An 18,624-nucleotide genomic window follows, 5' to 3' on the forward strand; every position below is an offset into this window, starting at 1 on the left:
CTTCGTAACTTCACTTTCCAGAATCCTAATGTCAAGTTTCTCTTTGTTCTCTTTCCTTACACTTCTCATTGCTGTCATCTTCCTTCATTTTACTCTCAATTCATATTTTGTATTCATTAGACTTGATTCATCTCAAGAGACTCTCTATTCTATTCCACTTTCACTGAGAACAGCAATGTCGTCAACGAATCTTATAATTGATATCCACTCATCTTGAATTTTAACGCCACTGTCGAACCATTCTTTTATTTCCGTCACTGCTTATTCGTTGTATAGACTGTACAGTAGAGGCGAAAGAATACAACTCCGCGTTACGCACTTTTTATACCAAGCACTACGTTCTTGGTCGGCCAGTCATATTATTCCCTCTTGGCTCCTGTACATATTATATATTACACGTCGTTCCCTATAGCTTACACCTATTTCTCTCACAATTTCGAACATCTTTCTCATTATTAGGTTGTTGATCAGTTTTGCTTCTATTGTCAATCGCAACATCAGAACTGCCTCCCTGATACCTTTGACTTTTCCTAAAGCCAAAGTGGTAGTCATCTAACACATAGTCAGGCTTTTCCCTTTTTCTAATTACTATTCTTCTTGGCAACTTGGATGAATGAGCTGTTAAGCTAATTGTACCACAATTCTCGCAAATTGTGGATGATGTTTTCCCTAAAGTCTCATGGTATACCGCCGCTCTCATATATCCCACACACCAAAGTGAGTATTCGTTTTGTTGCCACTTTCTCCAATTGTTTAAGAACTTCTGATGGAATGGTACCTATCCACCTTGTGTTATTTGATCCGAATTAGTCCAAAGCGCTTTTAAATTCAGGTTCTAACATTGGATCACAGTTCTCTTCCCTGTCGACTTCCGTTTCAACTTACATCAACTCATCACACAAAATCTCCTCCTTATAGAGGCCTTCAGGGTCCTCTGTCTACCCATCTGCTCTAGACTCTGCGTTGAACTGTGGAATCTCCACTGTACTCTTAATGTTATCGTCCTTGCTTTATATAATTTCACCGGAGGCTGTTTTGACTTTTCTGTATGCTGAGTCAGTCCTTCCGACAATCATTTCTTTCCCGATTCCTTCGGATTTTCAAGCACCCATCCCATCTTAGGTTACATGCACTTCGTATTTATTCCATTCGTAAGTACTTGTAGCCTATACCTGTAGTCCTGAATTTTTCCGAACATTTTTGTACTTATTTTTTCGTCCATAAACTGAAGTATTTCTTCTGTTACCCATGGTTTTTTCGCAGTCACCGTCCTTGTAATATTTCTAGTTTCTGTGACTGTCTTTGTTAGAGATGTCAGCATTCCTCTAGAAGTGAATTTCCTACTGAGCTATTCATTATTGCAGCATTTATAGCCTCAGAGAACTTCAAGTGTATCTCTTCGTTTCCTGGCACTTAAGTATGCCACTTTTTTGCACACTGTTTCTTTCTTACTCCTTTTGTTAACTTCAACCTAATCTTCATCATTAATAAATTGTGATGTAAGTCTGTATTCGCTCCTGCGTACGCCTGAAAATCCAATATATGATTTCGGATCTTTGCCTCACCGTGAGGTAATCAAACCCTAATATTCCCGTATCTCCCAGCATTTTACAAGTATACCTCCTCCTCTTGTTAGCGCTGAGCACAGTATTCGCTATTACCAACCGAAATTTATTGAAAAACTCTATTACTCTTTCTCCTCTCTCGTTGCTACTACCAAGCCCTTATTCTCCAGTAATTCATTCTTCCACTCCTTTCGACACAGTCACATTCGAGTTCCCCACGACTACTAGATTTTCATCTCCCGTTACGAACAAATTACCCGTTCAGTACACTCATATACTTCCTCAGTCTCTTCATCTTCTAATTTCGACGTTGGAATTATACCTGAACTATTGTTATCGGTGTCGGTTTGTTGTCGATTCTGATAAGGACAACATTGTGACTGAACTCTTCCCTAACTACCTACTCGTAATGAATCCTACTCCCTCTATACCACTTTCTGTTGCTATTGGTATAACCCTATACTTGTCAGACCAGAAATCCTTGTCATCTTTCCATTTGATTGACCCCCAATGCATCTGGCTTGAGCCTCAGATTTTCCGATTTTCTGATTTGTCTACGATATTCAATCGCCTTACATTCCACGCTTAGAGTCGTTGGTCGTTACTGTTTACTTCGTTATTCAATCTTTTTCTCATGGTCACCTGCCCCTTGGCAGTCTCCTTGCAGGAACTGGAATGGGGGCTATTCCGGAATCTTTTTCCAATGGCGAGATCATCATGACATTTTTTTTTCAATTACAGGTCGCACGTCCTGTGTCTTTAAAGCAGTGGTTTCCGTAATCTTCTTCATCCTCATGTCATTGATCGCTATTGATTCTTCCGCCTTTTACGAGCAATTTCCCACCCCGAGGGCAAGGGAGTGGTCCTGAATTTCCGCCCGCTTCTCAGCCCTCTTTCATAAGGCCGTTGGCAGAACGAGGGTGATTTCTCACGCCGGAAGTCTTCGACACCATTGCTAATGATTTTCATACAAAATCTAAGCAGTGGGGAGATTCTACGCCGGGACCTCCGACTTACTGAGTACCACTTTTTTGCCCAATACCTCTTCATTTTGCTCCTCATTGTCCTCATTTTCTCTGTGTGGACGTCACTTGACGACCATTCAGATTCATCTTTGAATACTTCACTCGGATTTTCTTCTTTTTTTTAAGTTCGGAGGGCAGCCAGAGCTATGAAAAAACACGCTGAGCTACTTTGCTGGCATTATTACATGCATAGGATGGGTAGCAGCAGTCCTTTGCAGGGAGCTCGGACGTAGAGTAGAAGGTCACCAAGAAACAGGCCGAAGAATACTATTTGTACAGTTTCACACAAAAATGAGGAAAACAGTGAAATCCAGGTGTACATGCCGACATTGTCTTATGACGAAGAAGAAGTGGAAATAGCATACACTGAGATGCTGTAAGCATCCTAGCATCCTCAAAGGATGAGGCAACCTATTCATTATGGGAGACTGGAATGCATCGGTGGGAGAAGGAAGAGATTGGACTATAAACGGATCTTTTGGGCGTGGAGGAATAAACGAAGGGCGGAGGGGGCATACTTTAGAAGGATTCCCAACAGAACATCATCTAGTACGTATCACGTGGTTACAACACCATCCACAGAGAAGGTATACTTGGAAAGTACCTGGTGGTATGAACAGTTATCAGATCAACATGATTCTAATGAGACACAATCAAATAAGAGGCTGCAGAAACAATCCAGGTGCAGACATTGATAGTGCCCATAACACAGTGACAGGAAAATGTGATATGAAGTTCAAAAGCCTTCCGAAAGAACTTGTGAGAAATAGGATGAAATGAATAAAGGATGATATGAATAGGTCGGCATACGAGGAACAAACACTAGAAACCTTGTAGACTGTTGGGAGTCCCCTCAAAGGGAATATCCTATAAGCGGCAAACGAGTGTAAGGAGATAGATTGCAAAGCATAAAAAAAGAATGCATAATAAAGAAAATAATATGATCTAATCTGAAGCAAGACCAAACTGAGGGAGTACAGACTTAATGTCCCTACTTAATGTACTATGATTGCAATATTTCGGTTGCGAGTGCCAGCGATGATGCTCTAAGTAATTTGATACGAGAATGCTCCTTGCTCTGATGACAACGCTCTTTGCTGAAAAAAAAGGAGCATCTATGTTTTTTTTAGAATTGTTGGAGATAAGTTTGCATAAAGAACTAATTTGAAGTGCAGGGGTCAACATGTAATCGTGATTATCACGAATAAAAATTGAATTTTTTGGAAGAAAGAAGATAAATATCGTTTACGAACCTTTATTCGATATTGGTTCCTCGGACTTTCATAAAAAGTATTAGTGTGTTAAGTAGTATAGTGCATAGTGATTTCTTCGTGAATTAGCAATACTGGGCGAATCTGCTACTGTCACGATCCGAACGACGCGCAATATTTTACCGACAGCTTGTATGTTCAAGACGTTCCCTTAGCGACAAGTTTGTTAGTCAGAAGATATCATACAGCCACTGTTGTTCAGCCTTATCATTCTGAAAGTGTTTCCAGAAAAGAAAATTTACGGTGACTGTGAACATTATAGCTGCTAAGAGAGACGGCGTCTTCATCGCGAGTTGTAGCAGTTTTTCTCCGACTCTGCGTGCCTTTATCTGAGAACCGGAGATGCAGGGACCTCCGGCCGCCAACTCATCCTGCACCTAAGCCGTTCTCTTCTTACAGCAGCCACGAAGAAAACACATTCATCTATAGTAAAAATTTTTGACAGATTGTTTGTATTAGATATTTAAATATTATATAATGTATGCATCTAAGCAAAAAAATTCAAAGGAGAGTTTTTTAATGCAGTACCTGTCTTATCTTTGTCAGTTAGTTAATTAACAAATTTATCTTATTAGTAGCAGTTCACAAAGTAGTGAGGAATGAAATCAACCGAGAGTAAAAGAAGAGTAAACAACAATTCTTGGAGGACCAGTGCAAAGAGGCGAATGAAATGATTAAGACAGGAATCTGCCTATAAGTCACTTAAACAGTACTTTGGAAACAGGCAAATAAAATCCAGTAGAGTCCAGAATGAAGATGGAATAGTATTATATAAACAGAAAGACAGAGTAGAAAGGTAGAAGGAATATGGAGGAAATAATGAAGATCTGATACTGGCGAACGCTGAGGAAATCTATCTGGAAGAAACGAAGGCTATATCTTGAGCAATCAGTTAGAGGTTGCATTCTGCCAGCTAAAAGCTGGGAAAGCCACTGTAGTTGATGATACATCACTAGGAATCGTCAAGGTCGCTGGAGAACAGTGGAGAGCTGGTCCATGTCTTACGTTATACAGGGTGTTACAAAAAGGTACTGCCAAACTTTCAGGAAACATTCCTGACACAAAAATAAAGAAAAGATGTTATGTTGACATGTGTCCGAAAACGCTTAATTTCCATGTTAGAGCTCATTTTAGTTTCGTCCACCTACGCTCAATGGAGCACGTTATCATGATTTCATACGGGTTACTCTACCTGTGCTGCTAGAACATGTGCCTTTACAAGTACGACACAACATGTGGTTCATGCACGATGGAGCTCCTGCACATTTCAGTCGAAGTGTTCGTTTGCTTCTCAACAACAGATCCGGTGACCGATGGATTGGTAGAGGCGGACCAATTCCATGGCCTTCACGCTCTCCTGAACTCAACCCTCTTGACTTTTATTTATGGGGGCATTTGAAAGCTCTTGTCTACGCAACCCCGGTACCAAATGTAGAGACTCTTCGTGCTCGTATTGTGGACGGCTGTGATACAATACGCCGTTCTCCAGGGGCGCATCAGCGCATCAGGGATTCCATGCGACGGAGGGTGGATGCATGTATCCTCGCTAACGGAGGACATTTTGAACATTTCCTGTAACAAAGTGTTTGAAGTCACGCTGGTACGTTCTGTTGCTGTGTATTTCCATTCCATGATTGATGTGATTTGAAGAGAAATAATAAAATGAGCTCTAACATGGAAAGTAAGCGTTGCCGGACACATGTCAACATAACATTTTTCTTTATTTGTGTGTGAAGAACGTTTCCTGAAAGTTTGGCCGTACCTTTTTGTAACACCCTGTATACGAAATAGAGGAGCACCCAACAAACATTAAAAAATGTATCATAGTGCCAATAGCAATGAAAGCACTTGCAGACCAATATGAACAATATACAACTCTCAGTTTGGTAACACACGCCTCGAAGATACTGACCTGTATCATTCTAGGGTGGATAGAAGGCAGGATAGATTCAGTGGTCACGCATAATCAATGAAAAAATGTAGGCACACGAAAACAATATTTGGCCTACAGTTGATCTTGAGAAAAGACTAATGAAGGAGCAAGACACAATATTGCTTTCATCGACTTAGAAAAATCATTTGGCAGAATATACTGGCTACAGCCTTTTAAGATGATGATAGAGACTTGCATAAAGTACGAGGACGGAATAGTAATCCAGAGACTGTACAGAGACGAGTTGTCTGTGATAAGGCGTGGAGAATATCAAGAAGAACCCAATGTTAAGCAGGATGTAAGGGTTGAACACTCCCTCCTATCTAGTTCAGTGGATTTTTTCAGGCGGCAGTAGATGAAGCTAGGGAGAAACCAGGAGCTGTGGGAGGAATTTAAATTAATGGTAAGAAAATAGACAAGCTGCAATTTACTGTTTTTGTTGTTGTGGTCTTCAGTTCGAAGACTGGTGTGATGAAGATATCCATGCTACAATAACCTGCGTAAACCTCATCCTGTCCGAATAAATAACGCAATTTACATTCATCTGAACTTGCTTCATTCATTCATCTATTCATCACCTTCTACAGTTTAACACCCTCCCCCACACTCTTTGCGCTAAAACTAAATTGTGGATCCGCGGTCTCAAAATGAGTCATACCAACCCATTCCTTCTTGTAGTTAGGTGATCTGACCATCTAATCTTAAGTGTTATTTTGCAGCACCACATTTCAAAATCTTCTATTCTCTTTTTATCTGAACTGTTCATCGTTCATGTCTCACTTCCATATACGGCTGCAATCGAGACAAATACTTCCCGAAAAGACTTCTTACTACTTAAATCTCTATTCGATGGTAACAAATTTCTTTTCTTGATAAACGCTTTCCTTGTCGTTGAAAGTTTACATTTTATATCCTCTCTACTTTTACCATCATCAGTTATTCTGCTGCGCCGGCCTGTGTGGCCGTGTAGTACTAGGCGCTTCAGTATGGAACCGCGTGACCGCTACGGTCGCAGGTTCGAATCCTGCCTCGGACATGGATGTGTGTGATGTCCTTAGGTTAGTTAGGTTTAAGTACTTCTAAGTTCTAAGGGACTGATGACCACAGATGTTAAGTCCCATAGTGCTCAGAGCCATTTGAACCATTTATTCTGCTGCCCAAATAACAAACTCATCTACTACATTACTTGTTTCGTTTCCCAGTCTTGTTCCTGAGCATCACGTGATTTAATTCCACTAAATTCCATTATTCTTGCTTTGGTTTTGTTGATGGCCTCCTTTCAAGGCACTGTCCATTCCGTTCGGTTGCTATTCCAAGTCCTCTGCCGTCTCTAACAGAATTAATAAAATTACAAGTCATTGGGAAACTTCAAGGTTTTTATTTCTTCTCGCTGAACTTATTGCCGATGATATGGCAGTGTTAAGTGATGATTCCGAACAATTATAAGGAATGCTGGTCCACATGTAAAACATCCTCAGCTCTCCATACAGCATGAAAATTAATAATGTTGAAACAAAAATCTTAGTGGAGAGCATATACTTAACATTGAGCGACTGAACACCCTTGCACACTTTGCTACCTAGGGAGTAAAATTTCATCAGACGGAAGGTTAAGGAAAGATATTTCAAGCAGAATCAACCAGAAAAAAGCTGTTTTTAACAAGAGAAGAAGTCTTTTCACATCCAGGAGCATAGATAAATATCTCACGGGAAATCTCATGAAGACGTTTGTTGGGACTGTGCTGCTGTACGGAAATGAAGAATGGACAGCAGAATGGGACAGCAGAAAAACATAAAGTACTGTAGCAGCGCTCGGAATGTGGTGCTACAGCAAAGTGCTCAAGATTTCCTGGGTAGAAAAGTTATCAAATGAAGAGGTGCTACGGAGTGGAGGAAGAGAAACCTAGTCTCCTGAAGGTAATGAGTTACGGGACTCATGGATCGATCGTCCATGTGCAGAGACATGATAGTATCATTTGAAGCATGATGAAAGGACAGTAGAAGCAGAAAATAAAAGACGCAGTCCGAGACTAGGATACTGGAGGCAATCAGCTGCACCACCTTTACCGCTCTCAAGAGGAAGGACGAAGGCAGAAAAGACGGAAATGTACGGTAACGTGCTGCTGACCAACCTGATTGTTGAAGAGGTAAGAAAAAGATCCTCAGTTAACTCGTGGATTCCATTTGAAGCCGTGCAAAATTCACTGTCTCATAGTAAAGGAGTGAATACCTCGTTTAGGACTCTAGTAAAATCTTTGTCTTTCTGGTTGGTTTCTAGCTGCTCGTATCTTCTTCTCGTGGGGAGAGGAAGGGGACAGGATCTTACTCAATTGCTCTATTCGTCGTTTATAGGTGTTTTACTGTTCTCTTTTCTCGCCCTTCGGTTTCTTATATTCGCATCTTAGTTACTGGATCTCTGAATCATATTCTAGTTCTGTTGCCTTAACCTGTTTTTCACTGTATCTCGGAAAGTGCTGGAGCCCCGCCAACTCGGAGTGCGTCCTCCGCTGTCTCTCACGCGCTCCCTTCGTCGTCGCTGAGGCTTTTTGCATATGTTGTGAGTGTGCGCGTTGGCACATTTAACACAGGCGAAGCGATGCTGCTGACAATTCGCGACGCGCCCTAGTTGCTGACTCCAGAAACACCGCGCCATTGTTCAGAGCTTCAAAATGGAAGTATATGAAAATGTAGAAGCTCAAAGATCTTCAATTCGACGTTAAATGTTGTTACGTACCAAAGAACGAGGAAGACGAATTCCGCCTTTCTTAAAGCAATTTTGCTAGAAACTGAATCAAAAATTATTCGGAACTTCTTTTACATCTCCAATCGTCACGAAATACAGCACTTCTGTGAATTGATCTTGGTTTGGTTGTTGCAATTCTCTAATGCTTTGGTGCCTGACCTATGAACACGCGAGCTCTGGCGAGGAAAATTTTTTCCTATGTCTGCAAACTCTCTGTACTAATGAATTACACTACTGGCCATTAAAATTGCTACACCAAGAAGAAATGCAGATGATAAAGGGGTATTCATTGGACAAATATTTTATAGTAGAAATGACATGTGATAACATTTTCACGCAATTTGGTTGCATAGATCCCAGAACAACCACCTCTGGCCGTAATAAAGGCCTTGATACGCCTGGGCATTGAGTCAGAGTTTGGATGGGGAGTACAGGTACAAGTGCCCATGCAGCTTCAACACGATGCCACAGTTCATCAAGAGTAGTGACTGGCGTATTGTGACGAGCCAGTTGCTCTGCCAGCATCGAACAGACGTTTTTAGTTGGTGAGACATCTGGAGAATGTCCTGGACAGTGCAGCAGTCGAACATTTCCTGTATCCAGAAAGGCTCGTACATGAACTGCAACATGCGGTCGTGCATTATCCTGCTGAAATGTAGGATTTCGCAGTGATCGAATGAAGGGTAGAGCCACGGGTCGTAACTCATCTGGAATGTAACGTCCACTGCTCAAAGTGCCGTCAACGCGAACACGAGGAGACCGAGAAGTGTAACCAATGGCACCCCATACCATCACGACGGGTGATACGCCAGTATGGCGATGACGAATACATGCTTCCTACGTGCGTTCACCGCGATGTCGCCAAATACAGATGTGACCATCATGATGCTGTAAACAGAACCTGGATTCACCCGAAAAAATGACGTCTTGCCATTCGTGCACCCAGGTTCGTCGTTGAGAACACCATCGCAGGTGCTCCTGTCTGTGATGCAGCGTCAAGGATAACCGCAGCCATGGTCTCCGAGCTGATAGTCCACGCTGCTGCAAACGTCGTCGAACTGTTCGTGCAGATGGTTGTTTTCTTGCAAACGTTCCCATCTGTTGACTCAGGGATCGAGACGTGGCTGCACGACCCGTTACAGCCATGCGGATAAGATGCCTGTCTTCTTGACTGCTAGTGTTACGAGGTAGTTGGGATCCAGCACGGCGTTCCGTATTGCTCTCCTGAACCCACCGATTCCATATTCTGCAAACAGTCATTGGATCTCGACCAAAGCGAGCAGCAATGTCGCGATACGGTAAACCGCAGTCGCGGTAGGCTACAATCCGTACTTTATTTAAGTTGGAAACGTGGTGGTATGCATTTCTCCTCCTTACACGATGCATAACAACAACGTTTCACCAGACAACGCCGGTCAACTACTGTTTGTGTATGAGAATTCGGTTGTAAACGTTCCTCATGTTGCCACCGGCTCCAACCTTATGTGAACGCTCTGAAAAACTAATCATTTGCATATCACAGCATCTTCTTTACGTCGGTTAAATTTCGCGTCTGTAGCACATCTTCGTGGTGTAGCAATTTTAATGGTCAGTAGTGTATTATTGTCTTCCAAGTTTTGGAGCTCTCCAGCACACTCTTCAGCAAAACATTAATTGTGAGTTCGCTGTTAGCCATATGGACTTTGTCACACCGTTTTTTACTTTTAGTTGACAGTTCTTGCATGAAAACCACATTGTCTGATTCGACCATCTTGTTGCTTTGCCCAGGCACCGTGGACTGCACTTTCACTTCACATATGGTTCACGAGATAGAAAGTACGCTTTGGCATGTGATGTAGCCACAGTGGCTAGCATGTCTCGTGCCTTGTCACTAATACACGAGAAAAGACGGATTATGAATCACCATTTACTTTAAATGGATGAATATACTTCCAATCGTTGATAAGTACCTCTTGAACTGAAAAGCAAATATTATTACTGTTCCCTGAGAAACATGTCACATAACAGGGACAAATTTATGCTATCACAGGGAAGTACGCGGCACGTCGATGTAATCCTTTGTAGTTGCGGTATAGTTACCGGAACTTTCCCGTAATTAGGCAACAACGAACTCTCACTTTCATCAGGTCAGTCTCTTCCACCACCCTTCTCACGATTTTCCTTCTCACGATTTTCAGAATCTGTCTTACGGCAGGTCAGAACAGGACGAAGCACAACACACCACCTATCTGTTGCTGCTCAAACTTTTCCTAACATCCCGATGTCCTGAATGGATGGGGAGAAAGCCTTTGTAGAGTGCAGTTATGCTGTGGTTTAATAGTGGGCGAGGTGAGCGCTGAGCAGATATGAAACAGCTTTAGTGACTTACATTCTTCAAGTGAAACATAAAGCGGCAGTGCATCAGTAACAATGGTTTTTATCTCAGCACTGGGGGTCGTTGCAGCATTAGAACAGGCACACAGTACCCCATAATAAAGCTTTTGATATAAAGCGATGTAAGTATAGTCACAATGTATAGGCAATGTATAGGAGTTGTATCACAAGGGATTATGTAAAATTGATTTGCTGTTCCCTTACGAATTGAAAGTGTTGAAATAATTTCAACCAGTACATCCACAACCAGAAGCAGAGAGAGAGAGATAACTACGGATGATCCATGGTCATTATTTAAATCACAGTACGATGATGAAGTCCCAGACTCCGCGATAGAGCGTAGGGGAATGATGCGGGATACTCGTACTGCCGTACTAGGCAAGGTCCTAGTGGAGTGGTTTGACATTGCATGAAGATGATACAACAATACCCAGTCATCTGGAGGCAGGGAAAAATCCCACTCTGCGCCGGGAATCGAACCCGGGACCCCTTGCGCGAAAAACGAGAATTCTACTGCGAGACCACGAGCAGCGGATAATCGCAGAATAGTAGCAAAAAATATAATCCATAAATTTGGTGCCGCGGAGCGGTTTACCATACCTCGTAGTATGTACAAGACACGTATTATATCTAGGCATTCTTGTGATCACAGCCTGGGCCTGCTGCTGTGCAGCTGTAACGGCGGAGAACTTGGCGACTATCCCTCAGTTCTTTGCTGGGCCACTCTGACGAGGTTTCAGGTAACAATTGACTGTAAACCTCTGCTTGTACCTCCCTGTATCGATGTTCATTACTAATAAATGGCTCTGAGCACTACGGGACTTAACTGCTGAGGTCATCAGTTCCCTAGAACTTAGAACTACTTAAACCTAACTAACCTAAGGACATCACACACATCTATGCCCGAGGCAGGATTCGAACCTGCGACCGTAGCGGTCTCGCGGTTCCAGACTGTAGGACCTAGAACCGCTCGGCCATTCCGGCCGGCACTTAAAGTAACAAAGTATTTTGTCCTACTTCATGGATTATGATGTATATAGGATGGTCATAAACAGTCTGGAAAGCTTGTAGGGTGTTGTATGGCTGTATGGTACGTTGTGCTGAGAAATAAATATCACGGAAAAGAAAAATCAATATCTTGCACCTTTCCCGAGTTCATTAGCATTCCAGTTACCCAGTCAGGCCGTATTGTGCGCAAATTCAAACGGCGCATCACATTCAATTCATGCCAGTCATGCAGGTCATTGCGCGCGAGACTGATCAGCTTCTGTCTCTTACTCAGTCCTTCCTACCATCGACTGCTCAACTGTTGTGTCGCTCTCATGTCAGGTGTTAGGAAGAACGCCTTTGACGATAACATCTCACGCAGGCCCTTTAATTTTCGCGCCGCCTAATTTGCTAACTTCAACTTTTATCAACCCAAGGATGGTGTAACGCATGAAATATTTTTCTTAACAACTATTTGGCAGCACAGCCTACCCTGCAAACCATTACAATCGTTTCAGATTGAATCTGACCATCCTACAAAACGAAAAACCTTACCATTTATTTGATCGATTTGCCAGAGTGTTGTACCTGGAAACATGTAGGTCACTGTTCCAAGTCTCGTTCATGACGGTGTGACGATCCCATTACTCAAGGGCAGTAAGAAACACAAAATTGTGGCTTCTTGCAATAGTGTTCGTAGCATAGGAGTTTATAGAAGGGTTTTTTACTAATTAAAATTTTAGTGGACATAACAACACGAAACATTATAGTCATTCCTGAAGTACCATTGTCACATTGCAGCTGTCCAGTAAAAATTGCCCACCATTCCAATCTAAATATTAATTTCAAATTTAAATTAGAAAAATATTACATTCAGAATGTTGATGAATGATAGGAGAGAAAGAGAAGAGGGGGAAAAAGTCGTTTTATTATTGATCTGTGGAGAAGTTTGTTATATTAAGTTGACAAAGAAATTACAAGACGTCAGTCAGCTTCTTGTGCCGGGCACGAGACTGATGGGGGCTACATGCCGTCTAGGCGTGGAACAATTGGCCGAACAGCACCGACTCCACAACCCATGTTGCCATGGCGAAAGGATAAAACTCTTATATTAGTTATTTTGCGACATTTCTGGACTGACCGACATGCATGATGTATGTATGACGCTTTTTTTAGGCAACAGGAGTAAAGTTGTGTAGCCTGTATGACTGGCTATTGTTGTTATCTGATATTACTTTTCAAAGACTGTTGGAGAATTAAAGATTACACGCGCAGTATCTGTAGTGTTTCACTCAGTAACATATTCAGTCTTTCAATTTAGAATACGAAATGATTGAAAGTGAGAATATTTATTTTCAGTCAGTTTGCAAAGGTGCATTATTTAAATTGCTGCGTGAAGCTGAGACAGTTCTTTGTACCTTGTTTTGTCATTTAGTCATATTCTTGGGACCTTAACGGAGCCCTCAGCAGCCGAACTCCTTTAACGGCAGTCGAATATCTACTATAGGCCCTCAGTCTTCTTTTACGTGGTAAATTAATATTTCAAGTCGATTTTAGTTTTAGGCCCTGCTGGTGGTTCTACTACCGCGAGACACGAGCTGCGGACCAACTACTTATCGCTACAGAAAGACATTAATTGGAAACATGGTGCAGAAGCCATAGAGACTTGACCATGCAGCAGTGGAAGAAATCCACTTCTGTAGATGAATCTTATTTCACAGTGTACACATCTGGCTGAGTATACATCTCAAGAATGAAATACGGCTAGGGTTGAATGAGTATTATGGACAGACATAACATGGTATTCCGTGAGTCTCGAGGTTACTCTGCAAGGTCGCATTGATGGCAAGCATTATGCGACCATTTTGACTGATCAGGTCCCTCCTGTGGTATGATGTTTGTTTCCCAGTGGTGATGTTATATTCCAATACGACAACATCCTTTTCCACACAGCTCGTATCTTGGTTTTGTGAGCAGGAGGATGAGATGTGGCAACCTCCCTAGCCACCATCTCATCAGATCTCAATATAATGGAATTTCTGTGATCTACTTTGCAGAGCAGGGTGCGAGATCACTATCCACCTGCATCGTCGCTATCTGAGCTTGTCACTATTTTGCAGGAAGAATGGTACATGATTCCCTTGAAAACCGTACAGGTCTTGTATTTATCCATTCCGAGAGGACTGGGAGATATTTTCAATGCCAGCGGTTTTCCTGCTTATATTTAGGCATGTAACAAGTTGTATTCTGGTGTTTCCGTAATCCCCCGCCCCCCACCTTTTGTATCTAACTGCAATTTGTGAACTTGTATGCGTTTATTTATTAATTACTATATTTTCCTAAATAACAACACAACACAACACGAATTAAACAATTTTTGAAGAAGGCACTAAGGTATCTGAAATTATTTTTGCTGTGTAGGAGCATCTGGTGTGCAGCAATGGTATTGTAGGGATTGAGGGAACTGACACACCTACCAATACGAACAGAAATGCATTGACAATAATGGTTTTTTCTTTCATTAATACAATTAGGTATTAAACGGAATTTTTTCTGTCTATTTGATGTCTTTATGTAAATCAGTGTAAAGCAGGTAAACAGTGGTAGTAATAAGTGTGCGAGAGTGTAATTAACACAAAGGCTGCCAGAATTAGCTTCAGAAGGAAAAGGAACTTTCTTTACTTGGCTTTCATCTGTGTTTGTGAAGTATCGACACGTTGTGTCTTACCTTCCATCGATATACGTAATTTTTTCTTTATCTTCGGGTTTCCCCTTTTCTTGATAAGTTTCGTATTTGTAATGGAAGATAACATAGCCCACTGGCTTACATTATTGGACATGCTACTTGTTAAGTGCAATTATACAGGTGATATTATATTTACTGATGAAAGTGGGTAAACGTATGTGATAATAGTAGCAAATATGTTTCATCAAAAATGGGTCGAAAAACGATTGATTTTCTAAGTAAGAAGCTACCATTGATTTCAGATTGAAATGTTGTCCTAATTAGTTCAAATGTATAACTGTAACCTCTATGATCAGATCACCACCTAATTGTGCTCAAATTTCACTATTGGTCTTCCTTAGCAAGCACTACTTCAGAACGTTACGTGTTACAATTTGTGTGACTGAGCGGTGTCTGTTCTTTCGGACACAGCACATTGAATCCGCAGCTGTGATACGTCTATTGTAAATTGAGAGTGGAGTGGGAAGACACAAAAGGAGAGAGAAAACAGTTGTTGTCAGCTGCCTTTGGACTTTATATGGAATCAGCGATACCGTGTGAAAATGTCTACTGGAGGAGGACTCTAAACCGGGACCTCCCGCTTACCGCTTGCTGGGCAGTTGCGTTAACGAGTGCGCCATCCGGACGCAGCGTTTATTATGACTGCGCGAACCATCTCGTACGCCTCCCAGCCGACCCACATTCACACCTAGCGCCACCTGTGTGCGGTCCCCGCACGGACACCACTCTTTCATTAAACTGATTCGCCTCAATGAGCAATGAATCCACAAGGTTCAGTGTGGACGCACAATTACGGTCGACCTCCTGAATCTCATGATGAGAGTCTCATAGTGAGCGTGGAGGACATGGACGGAAACCGAGGATACCTGGCGCTAGGTGGGAATGTGGGCTGGCCAGGAGGTGTACCGACATAGTCCATCCAAGTGCGATAATCACTCTGTCCGGATGGGGCAGTGATTAACGAAAGTGCATAATATGCTGCAAATCCCATGCTCGACTTCCGGTCTTCCTCATATTTTTGCTCAACACTGCTCATTCTGCATAAATTTCCGACGCAGCTGACATCGATAGTTCCTTCCCTTTCCTTTCCTTTCTTCTCCATCCACCTTAGATTTACATGATATTTTACTGCTACTCTTGACAGTTAAAGGAGATGTTCCACGTGGCCTCTCGCCTTTGAGTGCAACACTGCATTTGTGTCTATAGTAAGTCACCAGTTGATTCCAGCACCCACGGATCATCTCGTAGATCTTGACATGTCTGTACAGCTCGTTGCGCCTCAAACGTTATCAGTGAGATCCTCGTACACCTCCCTTTTGAAGCAAACTCATTAAAATCCCAAGGACACTAGGCAGATGATATTGGACGCCAAGCCGGCCGCTGTGGCCGAGCTGTTCTAGGCGCTTCTGTCCGGAACCGCGCTGCCTCTGAGGTCGCAGGCTCGAATCCTGCCTCGGGAATGGATGTGTGTGATGTCCTTAGGTTAGTTAGGTTTAAACAGTTCTATGTCTAGGGAACTGATGACCTCAGATGTTAAGTCCCATAGTGCTTAGAGCAATTTGAACCAGTTTTTGGTAGGCCAAGGCCCACTCCCTGCTGTAGGTACCACTGGACTATATTGGTGCGTCAGGTGTCATGTTACATCCAGTTACATCAGCAGCAAAGTGTGCTACATCGTACATCTACTGCATTCTCCGAAAATAGGCCATGAAAGAGAGCCGAACCCAGTTAGGTGAGGGCTCACTCGAAAAGTTCAATTTCAAATATACTTGTAATCTCTAGCAAATCATTGCATGCTGAGGTCAGCGGCGGGTGGTTACCTCGCTTGCACGGCAGTCTCACAACCGGTATGTTATCACTAGATCATCCTGCTTCTACTATCGTGTATTTTAATCAGTTTAAATTTGAACCATTAATTATGAAAAAGCTTGTACAACATTATACGTAACTGTGTACAAATTGGCAGCACTTGGACGTCGCTCCCTACCCTGTTGCAGAATTCCCCCTGGTGCCTCTGTTCCGCTGCTTCTTCAAGGTGAGAAACGTGTGTCCAGCCCGCGGCAAACTCCGGCAGCTGAGGCCAAACGACGACGACGACGACCTGTCCTACTCACCGCATCTGGAGGAAAAAAACAACCTTCGGTCCACCGCGCAGGGCTACCAGACCAGCTCGGAACAGAGCGGAGAGGTTTTCGATTGAAAGACTGCGGCCTGAAGAAAGATCTCTTTCTGTCATAAATAACATAAGTGAAGTTAACATTAATTTGCAAGTACACTCATCCGATATGTGATAAGGAACTGTTCAGTAACATAGAAAGAATTTCTGATCAAACGAAAAAGAATCAAGATAAATTAAAGGTCATATGTAGATTTTAATTTTACGCTTACAGGAAAATTGTTTAGGATAGTAAATTCATTCGATCTCGTAATTTTTGTGAGTGTGTGATTAAATTTTCTTTACTGACAATTAGTGGCTGGCTTGAGTGGCCGAGCGGTTCTAGGCGCCACAGTCTGGAACAGCGCGACCGCTACGGTCGCAGTTTCGAATCCTGGCTCGGGCATGAATGTGTGTGATGTCCTTAGGTTAGTTGGGTTTAAGTAGTTCTAAGTTCTAGGGGACTGATGACCTCAGCAATTAAGTCCCATAGTGCTCAGAGCAATGTGAACCATTTGGCAATTAGTGATCCATTTTACAGCAGCTTTAGCTCCGTTGTCTCCACTATTTGGTGCAGCCCGTTAACAATGTGTTTTACGAAACAGTCTTAATGAAATGTGCATGAAGTGAAATAACACCCGTTTGTAATAATTTGAGCATCGATGTCTATCTTAAAACAATCTCTGCCCATTGTAGACACGTTCAGTGTCAAAGTTAACTTAGCAGCTGAAATTTAAGAGGTGGAATAAATTACACATGAGGCTCTATTGAAGGGAAGTAATTGAGACCTTAGTAGTATCTGAGAGTAAGTTAAGAATAATGTATTTAGGTGATACAGATCAATCACAAATCGTCTTGTTAGATTTAACATACTCTCAAATGGCATGTGGTCCACTGTACGTCAGAGCTCTTAATATATCTGCTCAATGCATTAAGGTCCGCAATCAAATACATGGGCACGTGTTACTTAGAGAAAAATGTGGACAGTACATTATCCTGATAAACTTTTTAAACTACTGCAAATACATGAGAAAGCTAATACTGAACAGCCAAAGAGCACTGAAAGGGAAAAAGAAGCTAGGATGTTGCACGTGGTTCCACAAACAATTTTAGCTGGCAATTAATCATTACATAAATTTCGTCACGTACCCAGTACAAAGTCCTATCTAAACACACAATATACACTAGAGATTACACCGGGCAATGATGTTAATTTCTCATGACGTATATAATAAAAATACTGGATACACTTAGACAGCTTCCTACACATTCTTCTTGTTTGCCAAGGAGCGGCGTCAACAAATAGTGACTGGGTGTAACATGACATGAGAAACCTGCTTCAGTAAGTGAAATCAATAGTTTACAATATACTCTGTCACAAAGTTCACCTCTGTCCTACCGCTACAGAGTGTTCTTTTCCAAAGACACGTCCTATATTTTTAATCTTTTTACCTATTTTGTAAAAACTGATTAATAAACATTAGCGGGAAAGGTGAAATATATCGTTTTGTGCAGTACTTCCTATGCCACGGTGAACACAGATTTTCTAAGGAGTGGTGCAGCAGCTGTCGTCGTAGGGAAACTGTACAGGAGCAGAAACAATTAGTGAAGACATAAATACAATAAACAGAAGTTTACTTAAGTTATATCTTTCTCCGAGTACTGCGAAGAAACTTTACAAAAGAACAAACGGCAATAAAGTCCAGCAAACTGAAGAGGATCATGCAGTGTGATACTCATGTTACTGAGACACGAACGGTCAAAGGCTGCGTAAGACTGCAGACTGTCGGACGCTGAGACTGAGACAGGACGTGCTGCTGAAGACGT

The 18,624-nt window shown here is 42.1% G+C and overlaps 1 protein-coding gene across 1 annotated transcript in view; it reads left to right on the plus strand.

Annotated features, from left to right (window-relative positions):
• The window catches only part of LOC124777722 (greglin-like), a 38,974-nt gene extending 21,956 nt beyond the window's left edge, over positions 1 to 17,018 (plus strand). Inside the window, exon 3 of the mRNA XM_047253220.1 lies at positions 16,640 to 17,018. Coding sequence (XP_047109176.1) covers positions 16,640 to 16,842 — 203 coding nt within the window. The 3' untranslated portion in view covers positions 16,843 to 17,018. The remainder of the gene's footprint in view (positions 1 to 16,639) is intronic.
• Positions 17,019 to 18,624: the final 1,606 nt, after the last annotated feature.

Source organism: Schistocerca piceifrons, chromosome 2, assembly GCF_021461385.2.
Source record: "Schistocerca piceifrons isolate TAMUIC-IGC-003096 chromosome 2, iqSchPice1.1, whole genome shotgun sequence".
Classification (NCBI taxonomy): Eukaryota; Metazoa; Arthropoda; class Insecta; order Orthoptera; family Acrididae; genus Schistocerca; species Schistocerca piceifrons.